Source organism: Vigna umbellata, chromosome 5, assembly GCF_029865625.1.
Source record: "Vigna umbellata cultivar VRB3 chromosome 5, Vumbellata_1.0, whole genome shotgun sequence".
Lineage (NCBI taxonomy): Eukaryota > Viridiplantae > Streptophyta > Magnoliopsida > Fabales > Fabaceae > Vigna > Vigna umbellata.
Genome location: NC_142169.1, coordinates 34624575 through 34644844, shown reverse-complemented (window position 1 = coordinate 34644844; position 20270 = coordinate 34624575). Strand labels below are relative to the sequence as shown.

At 31.3% G+C, this 20270-nt stretch overlaps 2 protein-coding genes and 1 long non-coding RNA gene across 4 annotated transcripts; 1 reads left to right on the top strand and 2 right to left on the bottom strand.

The window, feature by feature from the left end:
* Window positions 1-3751: 3751 nt before the first annotated feature.
* LOC148198179 (uncharacterized) lies at window positions 3752-6078 on the top strand. Its single transcript, XR_015786789.1, has 3 exons — window positions 3752-3903; window positions 4053-4133; window positions 5830-6078. It is a non-coding gene; the product is annotated as an uncharacterized LOC148198179 (long non-coding RNA).
* Window positions 6079-8162: 2084 nt separating this feature from the next.
* Window positions 8163-10730, bottom strand: LOC124823364 (large ribosomal subunit protein uL1-like). Its single transcript, XM_088091386.1, has 5 exons — window positions 10579-10730; window positions 10198-10417; window positions 9619-9784; window positions 9090-9295; window positions 8163-8394 (listed from the first exon to the last, which is right to left on the bottom strand). Exons 1-5 carry the CDS (start codon window positions 10581-10583, stop codon window positions 8341-8343), a joined length of 651 nt encoding a protein of 216 aa, XP_087947512.1. The 5' UTR covers window positions 10584-10730; the 3' UTR covers window positions 8163-8340.
* Window positions 10731-11953: 1223 nt separating this feature from the next.
* On the bottom strand, window positions 11954-14961 carry LOC124823365 (xylan O-acetyltransferase 1-like). Of its 2 annotated transcripts, XM_047295557.2 has the most exons (6): window positions 14608-14961; window positions 13919-14475; window positions 13670-13841; window positions 13088-13287; window positions 12792-12950; window positions 11954-12515 (listed from the first exon to the last, which is right to left on the bottom strand). In XM_047295557.2, exons 2-6 carry the CDS (start codon window positions 14425-14427, stop codon window positions 12164-12166), a joined length of 1392 nt encoding a protein of 463 aa, XP_047151513.1. In that variant the 5' UTR covers window positions 14428-14475; window positions 14608-14961; the 3' UTR covers window positions 11954-12163. The 2 variants fall into 2 exon arrangements, with proteins under 2 accessions (XP_047151513.1, XP_047151512.1); XM_047295556.2 differs by having other exon boundaries at window positions 13919-14961.
* Window positions 14962-20270: the final 5309 nt, after the last annotated feature.

Here is a 20270-nt window from a genome sequence, read left to right as displayed (position 1 = left end):
AATAAATCATTAAAAATATAATATTTACTGAAAAAGTTATATCAACATAACATATTAATTTTTAAATGAAAACTTCAGATTATTTTTTCATTATTCCTTTTAGGTTTAAATATTCCGTTGGTCTTCATTTTTGTATGATAATGTCTTTATTTTTACAACTGTTTCAATTTGATTATATTTTTTGTAAAAATAAATTAATTTTACCCTAACCGTTAAATGTTCTCAGACAGCGTTAAATCTAGCTCACGTGTTTATGCTGACATATATTATTTGATTACGTACAAATTTTATTTAAATTAAAAAATTATGATATGGCAAAATTGAAGGTGTCAAAGAAGCTTCCAAAACCCTTCACATGAGCACCAATCCTTTCACCTTCCTCTTCCCAACATATTCCAGCACTGCCATTGACACACTCCTCGACCTCGAAGCCAAGTCTCACGTCGTCTTCTCCTCCGACCCTAACCCCGCAACCTCTCTTGCATCCTCTCCTCCCTCTCATCCCTAATCGATAAACTCCACAAACATACTTCCCACGATCCCTCCTCCAACACTTACCAAAAATATTGTTGTTAAAGTGACCTGGTATTATATCCCAAAAATTTTTCTCTTGTTGTTGGTGGTGTTGGACCCTCTCCTTTCACCCAGGCTTTTCAGACAACTTTTTTGGGAGAAAAATGCAGGGACGAATGATGAATGAATGGAGGAAGATGATGCTCTTCTGGGACAACAGTTGAATTTCTTAATGAATGAATGAATTTACCTGTTCCTTTTGAGTTTCAGAACCATGCATATAGGTCTGTATGCATATGAATGATCCAAAGCTTCTGTATTTCGTTCTCGCAAAATGTTTCTTTTTCCCATAATAATTTTTTATGTGGGTTCCTGTGGCGCCCTTCTCTGTTTCTGATTTCTTGGTGGATCGAATTGGTTCTCCAGTATATGAAACCCAAACCAATTAGAATTAATGATAAATTCAATTCGGGAAACTTTAATGTTTATGATAAAATTGGAAATTAAAATCCCAATTATGTTTAAGGAATTTAATCCTCCAGAAAATCTCTTTTAAGAACCCTAATTAAAATCTGAAATCTAAATTGGGAAAATTCCCAATTTGAAACCCTAATGCTCCTAAACCTTAAGGAAAATCCAATTTTTTGGTTTCCTTCTTCTCTAGTGTTGTGGAGAAACCACCTCTAGAGGCTTCTTCTTCTTCCTGGTCCAGGTCATGAAGGCGCACGCAGTGGCAATTCGCACATCAGGTCTCGCCATTTTTGGTTTTTGCGTTTGTTTCTACTCTTCTTCTCCTTCGGTGCACTGCTCAACCATGACAAATTTCAATCTCTCACGAATGGCGGCATAGCGGCAGCGATCGTTCGTGCGGCATAGGGACAGTGATCATTCGATGCGGCATAGTGGCAACGATTCGATGCGGCGCAGCGACAGAGGCGCGACCCATGGGGTTTCGTGTTCGCACAACAGTGGCGACCCGCAGTGGTGAGGATGAAGGCGCGACGAGGAGGACTCTGTTCAATGGTTTTTATCTTTTTAATTACCCAATCAATGGTATGCCTGCTAATGACTTGCGCCGGCGAAGCTCCGCCAACGAGGTCCATGGGAGAGTGAGCCGAGTGAAGTGGGTGATGGAGGGAGTCTGACCAGATTTGGATGAATATGTTGCTAATGCCGTCTGAGAGTACTTAACGGTTAGGGTAAAACTAGTTCATTTTTATAAAAAATATGATCCAATTGAGATAGTTACAAAAATGAAGACCCAACTGAGATTTCCATAAAAAAATAGATCAACCGAAGGTTTAAATCTTTTTTACCACGCCGTTACCAAAACTGACATTATAGCTTAGGATCCAACTAATTCTTCTTTTGTATTATTTTTTTATCATTTATTTTACTTCGAGGAATAGCTCCATTGAACACAACATATTGATATGATGACTGTACGAGTTTAATGTTTGTAATTGATCATTTATTGATGCTTGACTTGTCGTAAATAATTTGACATGATTAACGTAATATGGGTTTTTTTATTAGAGAGCTCATACGTAGTAAATATATACAAATCAAAGGAGTAAAAAATAAAAAAGAAACCGACAAAAGCCATGGTCAGAGACACACTACTAACTCATTGGTGATGATGGGTATTTTACACCAACACTATTTTTCCTTTTTTAAAATAAACGACGGAGATAAAAATAAACTAATCTAATTAAATCAAGAAGAATAATATACTAAATTTATGTGATAGAACAACAGCAAACTTCTTATTACTAAAACTAGCAAAAACGCAGCGCTATGGCTTGGTATTTTTGAAATATTAATTATAAATAAAGTGTAATATTTATTTGTATATATCTATATATATTTTTGAAAAAATAAATATATTAATTATTTTAAAAAGTATATTATACTTTTCAATGAGTTTCTTTAATTTTGTATAAAATACATCACACATAATTTTTTCAATTTTAAAAAACTGAAAAAAAAGATAATATAAATATATGACATGGTAATGATATATAATATAGTATAAGAGATTGAATATTAATCATAATTTCAAACATGTAAAATATTTACTCTTTAAACTATTTTATTTTATTATTACGGTGATAAATATCACTTACTATATTAAAATAATGTTATATTCTTATATTTTTATAATATTTTATATTTTTTTAATATCTATTTTATTGAATTATATAGTGATTTTATTATATTACGACAAATTATATTTAAATATTTTATTAATAAATTTTTATTATGATTTTGTTATGCTATTTTAAGAGATAATGGGTTTTAAAACTTTTTCATTTTATTTATGTCTTTTAGTAATCTTTTGAAGTTTACTCGTTTAGTTTTTAGGGTGTTGCTGCCTCCACCTCCACAGCCTTCTCCCTCCACCTCCCCAATTATCTTTAATTCCAATTATATCCTTAAAGTTAAAATTTTTTATTTTTATTATTTTATTATTTTAATATTTTAATATTTAAATATAAACTAATATAAATATACATTATTAAAATACATTAAAAAGATATTCAAAAATAATAAATCAAAATATTAAAATATCTAATAAAATAATAACAGAAACATAAAATTAAAACAAAGCTTAAACGGATGACATCCTTCAACGGATGTCATCCGTTTAGGCTTCGTTTTCATTTTACGTTTTAGGGTTAAAGGATTATTGGAAAGATTATTGGAAGGATTATTGGAAGGGTTTAGGGTTTAGGGTTTAGGGTTTAGGATTATTGGAAGGATTATGACTACGTACCTGGAGAGGAACCACGACAAGCACATTACACCACAAACGCACTGCACCACGTACTGCACCGAAAGCAAGAGGAAGATTGCTTGATAATTCTTTTCACGATCACTGAGCTTTGCAGAAAAATATTTTACTCATACAAGGAACTACGTAGGTTATCAGTGAAATATGTTATAAATGAGTAAAATTAAAAAACAATAATTTTAAAAATAAAATTTTATTGAGGGGCAAAATAGTAAAGGGGAGGTGGAGGGAGAAGGCTGTGGTGGTGGAGGGAGCAACACCCTAGTTTTTAATATCATAATGAATTTTCAAAATATGGTGAAAACGCATAGTGTAAGGGTCTGTAAATGAATAAGGGGCCACTGGGCCTTACGTGGGACAGTCAAGTCCATCAGCCTAAGGCCAGCTTAACCTCAGAAAGGGCTCCTCTGAGTTCTTTTTCACTTTCCTGAGCTCTTTCCCTTTCTCTCTCTAAACAGAAACCCTTTTTCCTAAACAATTGCTCTGCCTTCTCTCTAAAAGATTCAAACACTGAACCGTTTAAATTTTAATTTGAAGGTGCCTAATCGCGGTGGCAAGAGCTTCATTTTGGACCGAACAATTTCTTGTTCCTACCGGTAAGTTCCCTTTTCCCCTTCTCTTTCACTGTTTTAGAACCTAGGGCATGCACTTTGCTGGGTTCACGTGCCTTGTACATTTTTCCTTCCATTCTCTGTCTATTCGAGCTCTAAGAGCTATGTTCTATCACCAATTTGGTGATCTGTAGGTTTTGTCAAGTTCCGCTCTGTGTGGAGGGGACTGTTAGGGCATCTATTGTGAGTTGTATTGAGCAACCCAAAAGAAGAAGGTAAGGGAGCTAATTATTTTTGTATGAATTTATTTTATAAAAATATATGTATATGAATGTTGAACTGGTGTGCTCTTGTGAAACTGTTTTATGACTTTTATTGTATTGGGTGTTATAATTGAAACTGTGAAATTGTGCATGTTGTGATGTGATGAATTTAATCTGTTTTGAATGAGTTTGTTGGCTGAAATTGATATTGCTGGAAGGTCTGGAGTAAGGGTTGCATAATAGCATGTATATGGGTATTAAATAGATGTAGAGGTACTGTTTGAGGTTGCTTTGAGAGGAAGTGAAAATATTAAAATTAGGCATTTCAGATTTAGAGCATAAGAGAACATAGTAGATAATTTAAATAAATTAATTGTTAATTATTCAGAGCCTTTATTTGTTGGTAGGATAGAGGAACCTTAAAAACCTGAGTTGGCACATCCCTGATCATAGAGCAGCCCTGGCCTGGTCCAGTCAGTTGTGACTAGTCATATGTACTGGTGTCGAAGGTGAGTCTGATGCGTTCAGACATTCGGGTCCTCTCCGATGACCAATTGGGATAAAGAAAGATCTCTACTAGGATGAAAATAAAATAAAACAAGTTGATTGTAGATGCATAAAGTTATCATGTGTTAATTTCTAGTCAATTATAATTTTAGGAAATTAGTCACTGTGTGTTTAGAATTTAAAGTAAAGATGATGTATATATATATATATATATATATATATATATATATATATATATATATATATATATATAATATAATATAATATAATGTAAAAATACGTACTATATATATTAGTTTAATATAATATAAAAGTATATATTTATAAAGTTAGAGTTACGTATCATATATATATATATATATATATATATATATATATATATATATATATATATATATATATGTATATATATATGTATATATATATATATATATATATATATATATATGTATCATATATATATATATATAATAAAGTAAGGATAGTTGTTTCTTATATTGAAACATGAGTGTTAATCAATAATTATATTACTTGTGGGTATATATAAATTGATGCATTTTATGAGTTGTTATGGGTTAGTTGGAGTTGTTTGGTTCTTGGTATTGATTAACTTAGATTCAATTGTGGAGATGTTATTTTTATAATTTGTGAGTGGTGAGTAATGTATATTGTTGAGATTGTGTATATGTTGATTGTGGCAGAAAGTATATGATTACAAAGTGATGAAAGTATGATCCAAGTTGTAAATCAAGTTCCATCATTGTAGGATCTCTTGGTGAGATCCTTAGTGTAGAATGATTGCATGGTAGCTCAGTCTTGGGGGTTTTCCTGAAACTCCAATGGTCTTTCATTCTCAAGTAGAGATGATTGATCCATGTGGTGAGGAGTAGCAGGAGGTCTTAGTCTTGGAGGCTTCCAGTATGCTCCAGGGCGCGGAACCTCGTGAGTGTGGTAGGGTGGAACCCATTGGCAACGGCTTTGCAAAGCAGTAGAGGCCCGCCATAGCTCGGCAATCATTCTGGTCTGGACGAGTCGGTCTATAAAACAATGAGTCTTGTGATATCAATGTATCATGTTTGAGTGACTTTTACATGTCGTGTGTGATTGAATAACATGATTTTTATATCTAGCTCACCCTTGCTTGTTTGTATTGCTTGTGTATGTTTCTTCTTGCGATGATCATCCATTTGGATGGGAGCAGATGGCGAGGAGGTTCCATTGGAGACGACTTTGGATGTTGAGGACAATGCTGCCGCCTAGTCTCCGGTGGAGTTATTAGTTATTCCTGAAATTTGGGATAACGTTTTTCCTTCCAGCTTATATTTAGATCTCTTTGGAGTTTAAGTTTAAATTCTAAAACTATTTTGAAGATGACTATAATCCTATTTACTCTCAACTGCTTTCCTATATTACGCATGATGACATCCTTATTATATACATGCTTTCTATATAATTGGGATGACACACATTATTGTTGTTGTTATTATTATTATTATTTGTTATTATTATTATTAGGTTTAATTACTAATTGAGTAATGGAGAATGAAGATCATGTAATTGGTATATTAAAGCTCTATTTTTATTATTTGCTAGATATCTTTTCAATATTAAAAGGGGCAAATATCTCACTTTATCCAAAGTGAAATTATTAAATAAAGTTGTATTCAAAATCATAATAAAATAATTTATTATGATGACTAATATATTTAGAAATTATGACGTTTATTATTTAAATTACTTTATTATTAAACAGTATTTTCAATATTGTCATAAATAATATTATTAATGTTAATAATAAAAAATGAAATTATTAAAACTTTCAACTTATTAAATAATATTTAATAAAAATAAAATTTTAAACAATTATTAAGTGGAGATGGTAGAGAGAAACTAATTTTCAATTTATAAAATTGTCCATGACGGTTAATATTTAAAAAATAATTATATTAAAAAAAATAGGAATAACAAATATAAAGATCCTCTTTATGTATAATTATATATTTAAAAATTAAAATGTTTATTATTTAAATTACTTTATTATTAAATAGTATTATCAATATTAATATTGTCACAAATAATATTATTAATATTGATAATAAAAAATAAAATTATTAAAACTCCTGACTCATTAAATAATATTTAATAAAAAACCAACTATTAAGTATACGTGATAGAGAGAAAATGTTTTCTCATTCATGAAACTGCCTATGGTTAATATTTAAAAAATCGATAAAGAATTATATTAGAACAGGAAAATAGAAATAATAAATATGTACACAAAACAAGATATCTTTTTATATATAGTCATAGATCAATGTGTTTCCAAAATATATCCTCATTATATATAGTTATATATTTTTAATTCCTAAATTAGTAAAATTATTAGTAATAGTATCGGTATAGATAAATAATGTTAAATGTTTATAGAAAGTTAATAACATCTCATTATATAACATTATATGCTTATATATCATCTTCAATAAATTATTCTAGATAAATACTCCAATTATATTTCTATCATCAAAGTTTTTTTTATAAGAAAACACTATTAAAGAGCTATAAGATAGACTTAATGATAAAAGTTGAAAGGGACTTTGGAAGAAGTTTGGTTTTAACTCCATTCACTAAAAAGAGTGGTTTGGAGAATTTCAAAAAATGATGATGGTGAAAAATATAAATCCTATAAAGTTAATACAACATTATAAAAATTAAAACAATGTTTCATTATTATAATAAAAATTGTAACCTTTTATTACTAAAAAAATATTCTTATTAAGAATTTTTGTAAAACTATATGTTTGGCTATCTTAAAACAGTTGTATAATCCTAAATGCCCGATTTCAAAGCACTACTAAAACATTGTAAGCAAATTAGAGAACGGTCATAAAATAAATTAATAGTTTCAAAGGCGGATAATAAATTTAATCACCCTTTAACTTATTGATGCCAATTCATTTCATTGAATACAAATGCCAAGAATTTATATTTTTTTAAAAAGTGTTTATCTTTAAATGTACATAAATGTATATCTTTCTAAAGCGAATAAAACTCACAATCAGAGGAAACCAAAAGCGGTACCTATGCATTTCCATTAAAGTACTCATAACAATAAGAACGACAAACAATTTCCATAACACAATAGAAAAGAAAAATTATAATTGAGATATCATTTTAATGTTTTGCACCGCGGATGTTCTATTTAAATAGCCTTAAAAGAAATCAGGCTTGCACACACTAAATATATATTTTTATTTTAAATCTTAAAAATAAAACATCAACAATCCAATTTAAAATAATGACTTTTACAAAGATCCACAAGTAATTGTCATTTTTATTTCCACAAAGTACCTTATTTCAGACACAGCACAAAACTTGGGGCCTTAGATATTATCTTCATAGTGTTAATCGGCACAACAAAATTCACAGTTGAGATTAGCACTTTCAAGAAACCACTTTTAGATATTTTCTACCAGATAATAAGTTTAAATGGGCAGCATCATAAGGATGAATTATAGCAAATAGGGCAATAACATGTAAATAAGAAAGCAGAGCAAAAATTAACGCATATCATTATCAAATGTTTGAACAAGAACACGAAACACTAACAACAAAAGTCCAACCCGCAAAACTATCAAGATGAAAATTTGCATCCAGCTATTGAGAAATGTATTATGCGCCATAACATTCACCGAATAAAAAATAGATATCTCCCTCAAAAGACACGGTAAGATTTTCCCATGGTACTCTTCAGATACAAGCACCTAACCTGAAATCAACAAAAAATTACATTAGCCGATGATTGTCTGGCATATAATCACGATATAAAATATTCCAAGGACAGGAAAAAAGAATACGTGACTAATGTAGGATTGGATACTGAAACTTTAGAAATAATACTACTCCATGTCTAGACCTCCAAAGTCAAGGGAACAAATTTCCATAAAATGCTAACCAGCATTCTCCAAAATTTTATTCACCGATTTTGAACAATTCGTAAAAAACTCCTCTTAACCAATCCTAAAACTATACAAACAATAAAAGTTCACTCAGCTATTCCAAATCATAAAACAAGTAAAGAATCCATCCATCAATTTTGTCCATGGAACTCTAGTAAAATATATTAATATTGGAACTAAATTCATAGGTATCCAATACAATATGGACAACTTGAATATAATCCCTTTAACTCTATTATAGACTGTTTATGGCATAATGTAATACTTGAAGGACCAAATCAGGATTAATCCATGGATTACGATATGATAAAACCTATGTCGTAATCATGGATTCGGTCGACGCACATAGTATATAGCCGAGCCTCTTTAGTTACACCAATAATTCCTCGTAAATCAAACATGATAAGCAGAAAATGGCTAGAAAAACATAATTTATTGAAAAAGCACAATAAAAAAGAATGTGGCAGAGAAAATGGTTTTAGTAAAAATTGAGTGAACTACTCACATTTTGCCAGTTCTTTTTCAATAAGGATACCAGGAAGTTAACACTCAGTTGAACATTTTGGAAGATTTGTTTTTCCTCCATACTGACATTGCCCACGGCTACTCCCATGCACAGCACTTTCTTGAGTTGAAATTTGACCATAGCCTTAGACTCGTTTACCTTTGACTCAAGAGTTTCCTGATGAGTAACAAGTGTAGGGAATTTTCCTGTATAGTTAACACAACACATCAAACTCAGCTACAATGGAAGAAATAAGAAAACAAAAACAAAAGATTCTATCAAACAAAGTAGTCCACAACACGCAGGGGAACGGATCGCTTAATTTGTGAACAGAAAGTAATTCAAGATATCATAATGCAGTTCATATTTAAAAACAAAAATTAAATATCATGTGACCAAAGACTAATAAAAAGACTTCAATAATGCCCTAGTATTAAAATGATAAGAAAGACAAAAGCAAAACACCAAATATCTAACAATTTAAAATAAATAAGTACCCTAAACAGAGAAATAAAATCGGAATACATGCCTGCCTTGTTTAGACCAGGACCCAACAGACGTGGAATCTGCTTAATAACTGCTTCAGAAGCTAAAAAGGCATGGTACTTTTTAGCTAGTTTCTTCACCAACTTCTTGTTCTTGTTTAGCTTCTTCAAAGCTTCGACATCCATCCAGTCCAGTCCTATCTTCTCGGCCTGCGATTTAGAATAAAAAACATTAACACAACAAACTTAACAACAGCTGAACAACAATTTTCAACTAACTCTACAACAGAAACATAAAAGAAACAAAAATCAAATCCACATGGCTGGCATTTATATCTTGGATTGAAATTACAGAATTTCAAAAACGTCGTATTATCAACTTCCAAGAAACTTAAGAGATTATCGACAGCCAGTAAATTTAATAAATCAAATAGTAGGCAACTAACATAAGCAAACAGAATAAAACAAGCATGGTTTTACAGTCGAAATTAGCATGCAATAATCTGGTGCTGTCATAAAATACTTAAAAAATAATAATAAACCTCGCTTTGAAACATGAGGTGGCCTACATAACCTATTTAAATACCAACAGAAACAACTTGATTAATACAGCAGGTAGATACCTCTTCGACATGTTGTGCATCACCAAGCATGCATATTTTCATCTTGGGGCGAGGAATGTGGGGCAACTTGACAGAGCCACTGAAACGTTTGTCCTTCTGTGGATCATAGTTTTTCAGCCCAATCTGGAGTTCGATAGTCTCCACAAATTTGCGATTCTTCTCCTTGGAATCGGCCATGATTCCGGTGATAGCTTCTCGCAAGGCATCACTCTGAAGCTTACTACACCACAAGCATCCAACAACAAATCAGAAACTCAAACAATAGTAAACATTATTCATCAATGAATAGCAATGAGGGATATCGTCCACATGATAAAAAAGCATAATAAACAGGCAGGAAAACGGTGAACAAAAGCAAATGGAAGAAAAAAGTATAGGCACCTCATCTTTTCCAATCAGCGGCAAAGGATCTCACAGCGCTGTGAAGAAAAAAACCAGACAGACAAAATGGTTATCTGGCGGAGCAGAACAAAGAGAGACAAAACCCCAATGGCAAACGTTCAGAGTAGAGAAAATACCTGAAGCCGATAACCCTAACTAGGTCATGCGGCTGAAAGAATCAGTATATACTATGGACCGGGGGAAAGAGGTGGGCCGGGCCTGGTTTCAAAATAATTCAAATGGGCTTCGGCCGAAAGATCTTCTGTTTAGTTTTATTTATCCAAAATATGTTATTTTATTTTAATCTTTGTGAATAATTAAAACATGTTTACGAACTGTAAGTTTATATTATTTTAATAATAAAATTATATGAATATTTAAATATTTCCAAATCACTTTTTCGATTTTTTTAAAGAAATTTTAAAATGATAATTTTGAAAAAAAAATACGAAAAATCATACCAATTATGTCTCTATATATTTGGTTCATGACCATTCCGAAAAATAAATAAAATATAAAAGGCAAAAGGCAAAAGGCAACACCACATTTATTGGTTTTTCGTCGAAATGCAACTGAACTTTGTATTTATTTACAGTCATAACAATCCATAAGTTTTAACATTTCAGCTGATTACAGCTCTTATATATAATTATTAGTTAGATTATAACAAAATTTTACCAAACTGGCTATACATTTTTCTTTTTCTTAGAATAACTAAGATCAATTTATTAAATCGCCACTCCAACTGGACTAAGGGTTGATCTCAGAACGACTAATTTTAATTTATAAACTATCACTCTGACTGAATTGTGGATTAATCTTAACTAAAACAACTAAGATTAGTTTATTAAATCACCATTCCAACTTGAGTGAAGGTTGACTATAATTAATTTATCAAATCATCACTCAACATAGTTAGAGGTTAATCTTAGAATAATTAAGATCACATTGTTACAGTTTCTTTTAATCTACAAGAATCTTTTACTTGAAAAGATATCAAGTAAATACTTCCTTATACTTTACTTTTTACTGAAAAAAGTTATAACCCGGGATTCATGCACGGTTTTGCTATTATTTTTGGGAGGTTTCTTAGTTCGTAGTATCACCAATTTATTGATATGTAGACAAAAACAATTACATGAGTGGTTTTGTTCCAATTTTGTATTCTCCCATGATACCAAAATATGTAAACATTAAATGGTGAATAAATTAAACGTTTATACAAAAACATTGATGTACAACAGTCCAAACACATACAATGTATAGTTGATTTATTTTCTCTTCAAGAATTCATTGTACAATTCGTTTGTTTGTGCTTCTAACCTCAGCCAAATGGACTCAACAAAGAAGAAATAGCAAGAGGAAACAAAAGGGGTGAAACTGAAAAGCAACGCCAATTCCTAGATCTCAATCTACAAGTATAGAAAGCTAAGAGAAAATGTCTCAAGAAAATTTACAACTTACAAGAACATTGAGACAAGACTAAAAAACGCCGAGGCATGAAGAAAAAGAGAGTAAAATTTATAACAGTTATGTAAAGAGTGAAATGAGGAGATTTGTAAGGATATTTATAAGTTGTTGTTAGTCAAGATTGAGAGATGATATGTGTATAAAGGAACTCGTTCCATGTGTCAGGTAAGCCAGGTAGACACCAATGGATACAATCTGCATAGGTGGCAGGATCAGCTTGTTGCTCTGGAGTCAACATCTTGCCTTGGCGTATGGTGTAAACAGATGTGTGTGCATCTTTTCTGAACTCTGACAAGGTTGTGATGTTAAGGAACTTCACTGGCACCACCTTCATTGACTGTGTCACATTGTTCGCTACAACAAAAAGCCGTCTATCCGTACCGATTTCTAATGTGTTCGACATGTTCACAATTGGGGTGGTCTCCTTAGCACATTTTATTCCATCTGGATTGTTCCAAGCCTCACTCCTACAAAGTCATACATGCTGAGATTTGTAATCCATAGGTTGTTTGGTGTGTTTTAAAACATGTCATAGAACAGAATGTCATACGGAGACTATCATGTGCAACTTAGTTTGGGGACTGTAAAGTAAAGTAATCCATGAACGTGATGAAAAAGCAAGTGCTAATTAACATTAGACACACTTAATGGAATCAGAAAAAAAGCAGTCTATCGTGTCGTAGTTTTTGACCAGAAAATCACTTTTCCTTCTTAAACAAATGAAATTAAGGTTTGAGCATTACTTAATATGAAGAGGGGACATGCTGGAGAAGAAAACTTTGGTGCGATTTGGATCAATGTTGTCTTCCACCCATTTGGACCACGTGTTGAGGACTCTCCCATACGCTATTGGGCGAGGGACTTCATCGTACTCCGTGGATCCTTCATCAAACGATCCTCGTCTTTTGCAATACACACACATCACACGACAAACATGAACACTTATAAGTCTCTTGCATTTTTTTTCTTCAAAAATAAGATACCATGCACGATCGAATATAGATTTGGACTGGAGTGAATTAATATATGTGGTGCTTACAAGACTTTCATAGTGGCGGTATTCATCCACCATATGTAAGTGTTAAAGATAAGATAGTCCACATTCTTCCAGTTCACAGCATGCTTTTCAATGGATTCAGGCATGATGATACGGTTCAATATGCTGTGCATTTTTGGATCATCTGAGTTTGACTCTACAAGGAATGGTGCCCAGTAGAACTCAACCGTAGCATTGAAATCCTGCACAAACCAAATCTGTCATATGAATGTCCCACGATATAAGGCTTATGTATGGAATTCCTTAACTACCGGCGTGATTGGTGCAGTATTTGAAAGTCAGAAAGAAAGACTAAAGCCATAATAATAAATAAAAGTGGTCAAATAATTAATCAGTGAGCTGCACAACATGATGCTGATGGCAATTTAGTCAATAGAGCAGCACTTTGGTAGCCAATCATTCTTATGCCGTTGATTAATCATTATGTCAAATTATGCCGACAAAAAATGACCAGCCATATCTCCTCTACTTTTTTCCATATCTTTATCATATTCAAAACCAGAGTAGACAAATTTTTCAGCAGAGAATCAGGAAAAAGAAATAAAAAGAAGAATAAACACAAACCTCAATAGTGAAAATAGAAAGAGAACCATTCTTGCTCAAGCTCTTTTTGACTTGAGGAACAGCAGACTGGACCAAACAAATCATTGATTCCCATTGGTTCCTATTCAACGAGTCTCCAACAAACATAAGCCTCTTCCCTCTGAGCTTCTCAAGCAAAAGTCTTGGTTTGAAACTTCAAAAGTTGATAACAAAATTATCAGTAAAGCAAAGAGAAATAAGAAAAGAGAAAGTTGAGGGGTTAAAGTGTACTCGGGCAAAGAGCAATCTCTGGGCTGCCATCTCCAATTCTGATAGAGAGAATCACGTCTTCCATTCTTCATGCAAGTGACTTGTGAAGTGAGGAATTCGCACTGGTCTTCTTTGTACAGAGGGTGTGTCAAGTTGTCAAGAACCCAATCCCCAGTAAACAAGTCACAGTCTTCTGGAGGCAACACGACATCTTCTTTTTCTTCGTCATACTCTTCCAAAATCTTCTCTTCTTTCTCTTCTGCCACAGCAGCTTTCAAATCAATTGGTTCTCGATTTTCCTCCTCGGAGTCCTCGACCTGTCTTTTCTCAAGTTGAGTTCTTGAATTCTTGGAAATCGTTTCTTCTTGTTCCGGTTTAGCTTCTTGGATGTCTTCAGCCTTAGGCCTCAAGAAGGTGAACTCGGCCATTGACTTAACGTCCTCGTTGTAAATGAATACCCCAAAGAGGAATATGGTGAACACCACCACGAAAATGGAGATGCTAACGCTGCTGTTTCTTTTGCCTTTCATTGTTGTTGCGGTTTCTGAGTTTGGAGGATTGTTCTTGCGCCGAGGGGGCTGCATGGTAGAGAGAAAGAGTGAGCAAGACAAGGCTTTAGCTTGAGGGTGTGCTGGGAAGGGAGGGAAAGATGGGAAATATAGAGAAAGAAATGAACAACATTGAAATAGAGAATTTTTCTAATAACTCACTATTTTTTAGTATTAGGTTGTGTTTGTTTAATTGGGGTGGGTGAAAGGGTGTTTTCTTTGCAGAAACTGGGATAGAAGAGGGTGCTGTATTGGTGAAGTGAAGGAAGGTTGTCTTTCTCAAGTTCTTTCTTTTCTGAATTTTTTAAATCGCTATAATCCATTTGCAACCACTTTTGAACCTCTCTTCCTCCTTTTCAGACAATAACTGAGGGAGAGGAGTGATCTCAAAGCCTTCAGGGTTGGTCCTAGTCCGAGTCAGTTGAATGAAAAGGGTGGTCTGTGTGGTGTGGTTCAGGCTCTTTGGTAGACACAATGTTATTTTCATATTGCAAGGTTGCATCTTTTTATACTAATCTTTCTTTTTCTTGGTAGAGGGTTACGATGGTTAGATTATGTATTGACCCCACCAGAGAGTCTAGAATCCATTAAGTCAATCGTTAAATAATTAAATAGGAAGTTAAATATATTTTTAGTTATTATAATATTAGGTTCCCTGGCAAGGAGATTAATTTTTCACGTAATTTATTTCACTACATTTTTCAGAACTTCAAAGAAAAATAGAAGAGACAAGGATGAAACAAAAATAGTAACATGATAAGAAGAGGAAAAATAGTAAATTGTGCAGTGTATGTAAGGATAGTATTACTAAAAAAAATGTATGAACATAGAGTCTAGTTAAGTTATAGAGCTCAAACCAATTAAAGAAACATAATTGAATGTTCTGTATAGTTTTGGCACAACGTATCAGATGAACTCTGAGAAGTTTTAACTACATTTTGTCTATCAGTAAGTTAGCAGAGAGTGTCAGATTACCCTCCCTGCAAAGTTATATATGATGAAAACATTTTAAAATTAGTTTTCTAAAAGATGATTTAAATATATAAAGAAGTAAAAATGTTTTTATCCGGCCTAACAATATTCTATCTGGTGATCAAGGCAGAACATTTGGATCGATTAGCTCAAACTCATCCCTCATGGTGATCATGGATATTTCATCTTTCTAGTTGGTGTGCAACTAAATAAGCCTCTTCTCTTCCGTTATGAGTTCAAGATAAAATTTTTTTGAAGACTACTTTACTATCTTTGTCTAGTCATTCAACTAGTTGTTTTCGACACAACATGAACCTAACCTAAATCACAATCGTCAAAGCTAATTAATAGTTAATACTTTCTTAAAAAGCAAATCTTCAAATTATTATTACCTTTATAATGGAGAAAAGTAAAAGCTAAGGAATCTTTGTGATATTTTATGATTAATTTGGTTTGATGGTGGGCTCATGCCTTTTTTTCCAAGTTAAGATAATAGGCAAGAAGCTACAAAAGTGGTAAGCTTCAAGAAAACACAAACATGTATGTAAGTGTGAATTCATTTTAGTTTCAAAGGCAAACTGCTGAAAACATCGAGGCCATGTTCTCCTCAGTTCTCTCAAAATCTCCCTCCTTAACCTTCATCATCACTCTTTCAAACTCTTTTATCTACTTTCAGCTAGGTGGCAACTTCACAGTATAAAAGCCAAAACAAGGTTGATCAAAAAGTAAGAGGTTTAACAACCTAATAAATTTATTGAAAATATAACCCAATCATCTAACCGAAACATAAAAAAAGGATACAGCGACGGAAAAGGAGCCCTTAAAATTATATTAATAATGTCGAAAAGTGAAGGGTTGTTCATCAGATACTTCCATAGGATGAGTAACAACTCGTGTTCCATTTCCTCTAGTCGTTGTTTTCAAATGCAGATGCTTTGCTTTCAGTTTGAAGTAGGTCTATCTTTTTCGGTTAAGAATGAAAAGAACAAGATAAAACAAAGTAGGTTCTACTTCTCCTCACGCATGTTTCAAGCCATATATATATATATATATATATATATATTCAACTCACGGCTGCTGCAGTTTGATGTAGTTCAACTACTCTTTGACTGATGAGTCAATCATTGGTGTGAGATACTCGATAGCTTCCAAAGTAACCTTATTGCACAAATATTTAAGAGTGTTATGTTTTTGCAGAAATTCTCACTTCTCTTATCTGAGAAAAAGAATGTTATGCAGAATACACGAGAACGTGTCTTCAGTAATATTAATTTAAAATTGAAAAGCATTATTTGAAATAACATTATTGTTTTAGTCGGTTAAGTTGTCAGAATACCAGATTTGGCCTTTTAAATTCCTAGACATGTGTGTGAGTTTATTTAGTAGTACTTCATAGTCTTCATCAGACACCGACACCGACACACGTAAAATAGTCTGTTGAGACCTTTTCCATATGATACGATCCTAAATGAAGAGTATGATTTGATGATAAAGCTTTTTATTTTTTTGGTTGGAGTTGGTAAAAAGGGAAAGTCAGGAAAATAAAGAAATATTGAGGAAGTAAATTTAGCTAATTAATATCATTCTTTATTTGGTTAAAATAATTTTTTTTAGTATCTTCCTTGTTGAATCAAAATATGGATTGGAGAATAATTGTCTTGCATAATAAGGGTTGAGTTTTGCTTTAAAAGTTATTGCATAATAAGAGTTAAGTTTTACTTAGAAAGCCTGAATCTTAATGATGTGGAATTATTAGATATTATAGAAACATATATAAAAATATTAATTAAAAACGAAGTAAAAAAATAAATTAATTAGGATATCTGTCCATTAAGATTTGGTTTTTTTATCTATGTATATTTAATTCTTTTATTGTGACTTAATTAATTATAAATTAATTGAAGTCGTAATACATTATAAAATCCTTACGGGTTCTTGATCTAAAATAAAATAATTAATAAATAAATTGATCGGGAACCGTGGATGAATTACTAATCATTTATAATATTTGAACTTAATGTAGAATATAGATTTATATTTTATTTACTTACAAAGAATTATAATTGAATAGGTTTTCTTATATTTATAGGCAAATCTCTCATTGTCTATGTAGATAAAAAAAATTTAAAATTACATTTATAGTCAAGTGTTGTAATCCCACACAATTTTAAATGAAGAAGTCAGAGACCTAATTTAAAAAAATAAGTTGTTCACCTCTCATTTGTTTTTTGAAATTTGTAATTCATTTAGCTGAAATCGTTAAGGGATGCATTGTGCATGTAATTCAGATTTCGGGATATTGTAATGGATTATGGTTTAAGTTTTAATTACAATTTATTATAATTAAGATATGATTGTTTATGATTATAAAATATTTATCAATTGTAATTAAAACATAAAAAATCATCAATTATATCTTAATTATAATCAATTATAGTCAAAACTTAAATCATAATAATCATATCTTAGTTACAATGAGTTGTAATTAAAACATCAAAAATCACATCATCAAGAAAAATGTAAAACTTTGCTTTTCAATCACAATCAATTATATCTTAGTTATAATCAATTATAATTAAAAATTAATTGTTAATAATTCATAATCAATAAACAACTATATCTTAATTATAATAAATTGTAATTAAAACTTAAATCATATTCAATCATACTCAATTATATCTTAATTATAATCAATTGTAATTAAAACATAAAAAATCACATTACGAAGGACAACACAAACTCTATTTTTTCAATCATAATCAATTATATCTCAATTATAATTAAAACTTAAACCATAATCAATTATATATTAATTCATCCTTTTTCCCCAATAATAATGGATTGCAATGAACATGTGTATTCCCTCACAATTTCAACATTACTTAATCAATTACTTTTTTAATCGATTACAAAAACTTTTTAAATTGTTCAAAACCAAAATTGTGTACTTCAGCACGACTTATTTTTTAAGTTGTATAGGATTGCATGAATTGTTTATAAACATAATTTTAATTTCTTTTGCCTTTGGTAATATACAATTAACTTTGCAACATACAAAAATATAATTGACACCAATACAAAAACACTGTATAATGTCAATAGTTTTTGGCCTTTCACGTCAAATTCGAAGCATATCGTAAGATGTTAAAATTCAATGTTAATTGACTTTGGATATAGAACAATACAACGTCTCCAGTAGAGCAAATTCATGTTGGATATTGTTTTATGTCCGACGTCAATTAATGTTGAATTTTGTCATTTGTTGAGGTTAATAAACTTTTTTATTTTTTTTAAATTATTTGTGATCCTTTGTGATTTTTTTTACAACTCTACGAAACCTCTAAAATTTTTTTGTGGGGGCTTAGCATGATATTTTGGTGCTTTGAACAAATTTTTAGATCATTTGGAGTTGTTTTCAATATATTTTCAGTTTTGTCCTAACGTGTAGTGTAGTATCAACAACAAATAATAACAACAACAAACAATTTATTCAAAACGAAAATCAAAACTAACCTTCAAACGTGGGTTCGTGAGAATAAAGTGGGTTCGTGAGAATGAAGTTGTCACCAACAACAAACAACAACACACAAGTTCAACAAACAAGTTCTTCAAAACGAAAATGAAAACTAATATTCAAAAGATGGGTTCGTCAGAATAAAGTATTGCCACAAGTGAGGGAGAAATCATAATGTGTCTATGAAGGACAAGAACACGAAAACAATTGCTCAAAACAAACAAAAATCATACCTAAAGTAGTTAATCAACATGCATTTGTATCAAATGAAAAAAAGATTACTGGTCGTTAAACTTCGTTTGAGAAAAGTTTGAGGAGAGAAGAGGGTCTCGTGCTAAGATAAAGTAAATAAATTTTCAACCTTTCGCTCAATTTTTTATTGAATTCACTAACATTTTGATGTCTAATTCTAAGCATTCGACATCATACTTAAGTACATTTTCACTCTCTCGCAATACATTTTCGCGAAATTTACCTTAAACAACGTCTAATAATTATATTTATTTACAAAAATTTCACTGATTATTTTTAACATTGACTATAACGTTGAATTCATATTATAACATTACAAGTTGTTTTTGTACGTGAATATGATATATTTAAGGCTTGCTGTAAGATACTCAAGTGTAACTTGTCTTTCTAGAGAGGTTTTTTTTATTTATGAGCTTAATAGAATAAGAAAGTGAAGTCACTAAAAATATTCATTTATATATTTCTATCCAACTTGTTTTCATACCAAAAGTAATGTGGTGTTTAATTAGTTTTAACTTTTCATTGAATTTTTTATTGTTTAATTTGATTTCATGTTTAACCGCTTTTACTTGGATAAAGTGGAAAAACCAACCACACACTGACATAGGTTGTTCGGATAAAATACATGATACAAATTCCAACATAAAATTTTAAAATTTAATATTTATAAATTTTATTTTTCTTATATACTATTCAATTTTTCATTTATATTTAATACAAAACTTTCGGCTCAAACTTAAATTTCTAAATAAAACAGTATTGCATTGAATTACAAGGTTACTTTAAACAAGAGTAGAACTTCAATGAGATTGTATGTAACAAAAAGCAGGCAAAATATGACAACACACGAAACCATTTTTTTAAGCAAAAGTATAGATAATACAGGAAAAACAATATTTATTACATTAATTATATAAAAATGTATGCATTTATTCTCCCCCGACACTACAAGATTGTCCTGTCTAGAGAATAACTCTCGGGAAAGAAACTAAGAGACAAAGGTGGATTTGGAAAGAAATTTGCGACAAGTGTTCATCAGGAAATTTTCAAATCATGATATTTCGTACTCAAAATAATTCAAGGTCAA

What these genes read in the sequence shown, in the direction of transcription:
- LOC124823364 (XM_088091386.1), bottom strand. An exon ending in ATGCACAACATGTCGAAGAG is followed by an intron (nt 9,785 to 10,197) that starts GTATCTACCTGC and finishes TCTAAATCGCAG; the next exon opens with GCCGAGAAGATAGGACTGGA. An exon ending in TGAAAAAGAACTGGCAAAAT is followed by an intron (nt 8,395 to 9,089) that starts GTGAGTAGTTCA and finishes TGTTGATTTCAG; the next exon opens with GTTAGGTGCTTGTATCTGAA.
- LOC124823365 (XM_047295556.2), bottom strand. Translation starts at nt 14,481, where the DNA reads ATGCAGCCCCCTCGGCGCAAGAACAATCCTCCAAACTCAGAAACCGCA. An exon ending in ACCGCCACTATGAAAGTCTT is followed by an intron (nt 12,951 to 13,087) that starts GTAAGCACCACA and finishes GTATTGCAAAAG; the next exon opens with ACGAGGATCGTTTGATGAAG. An exon ending in ATGTCCCCTCTTCATATTAA is followed by an intron (nt 12,516 to 12,791) that starts GTAATGCTCAAA and finishes ATGACTTTGTAG; the next exon opens with GAGTGAGGCTTGGAACAATC.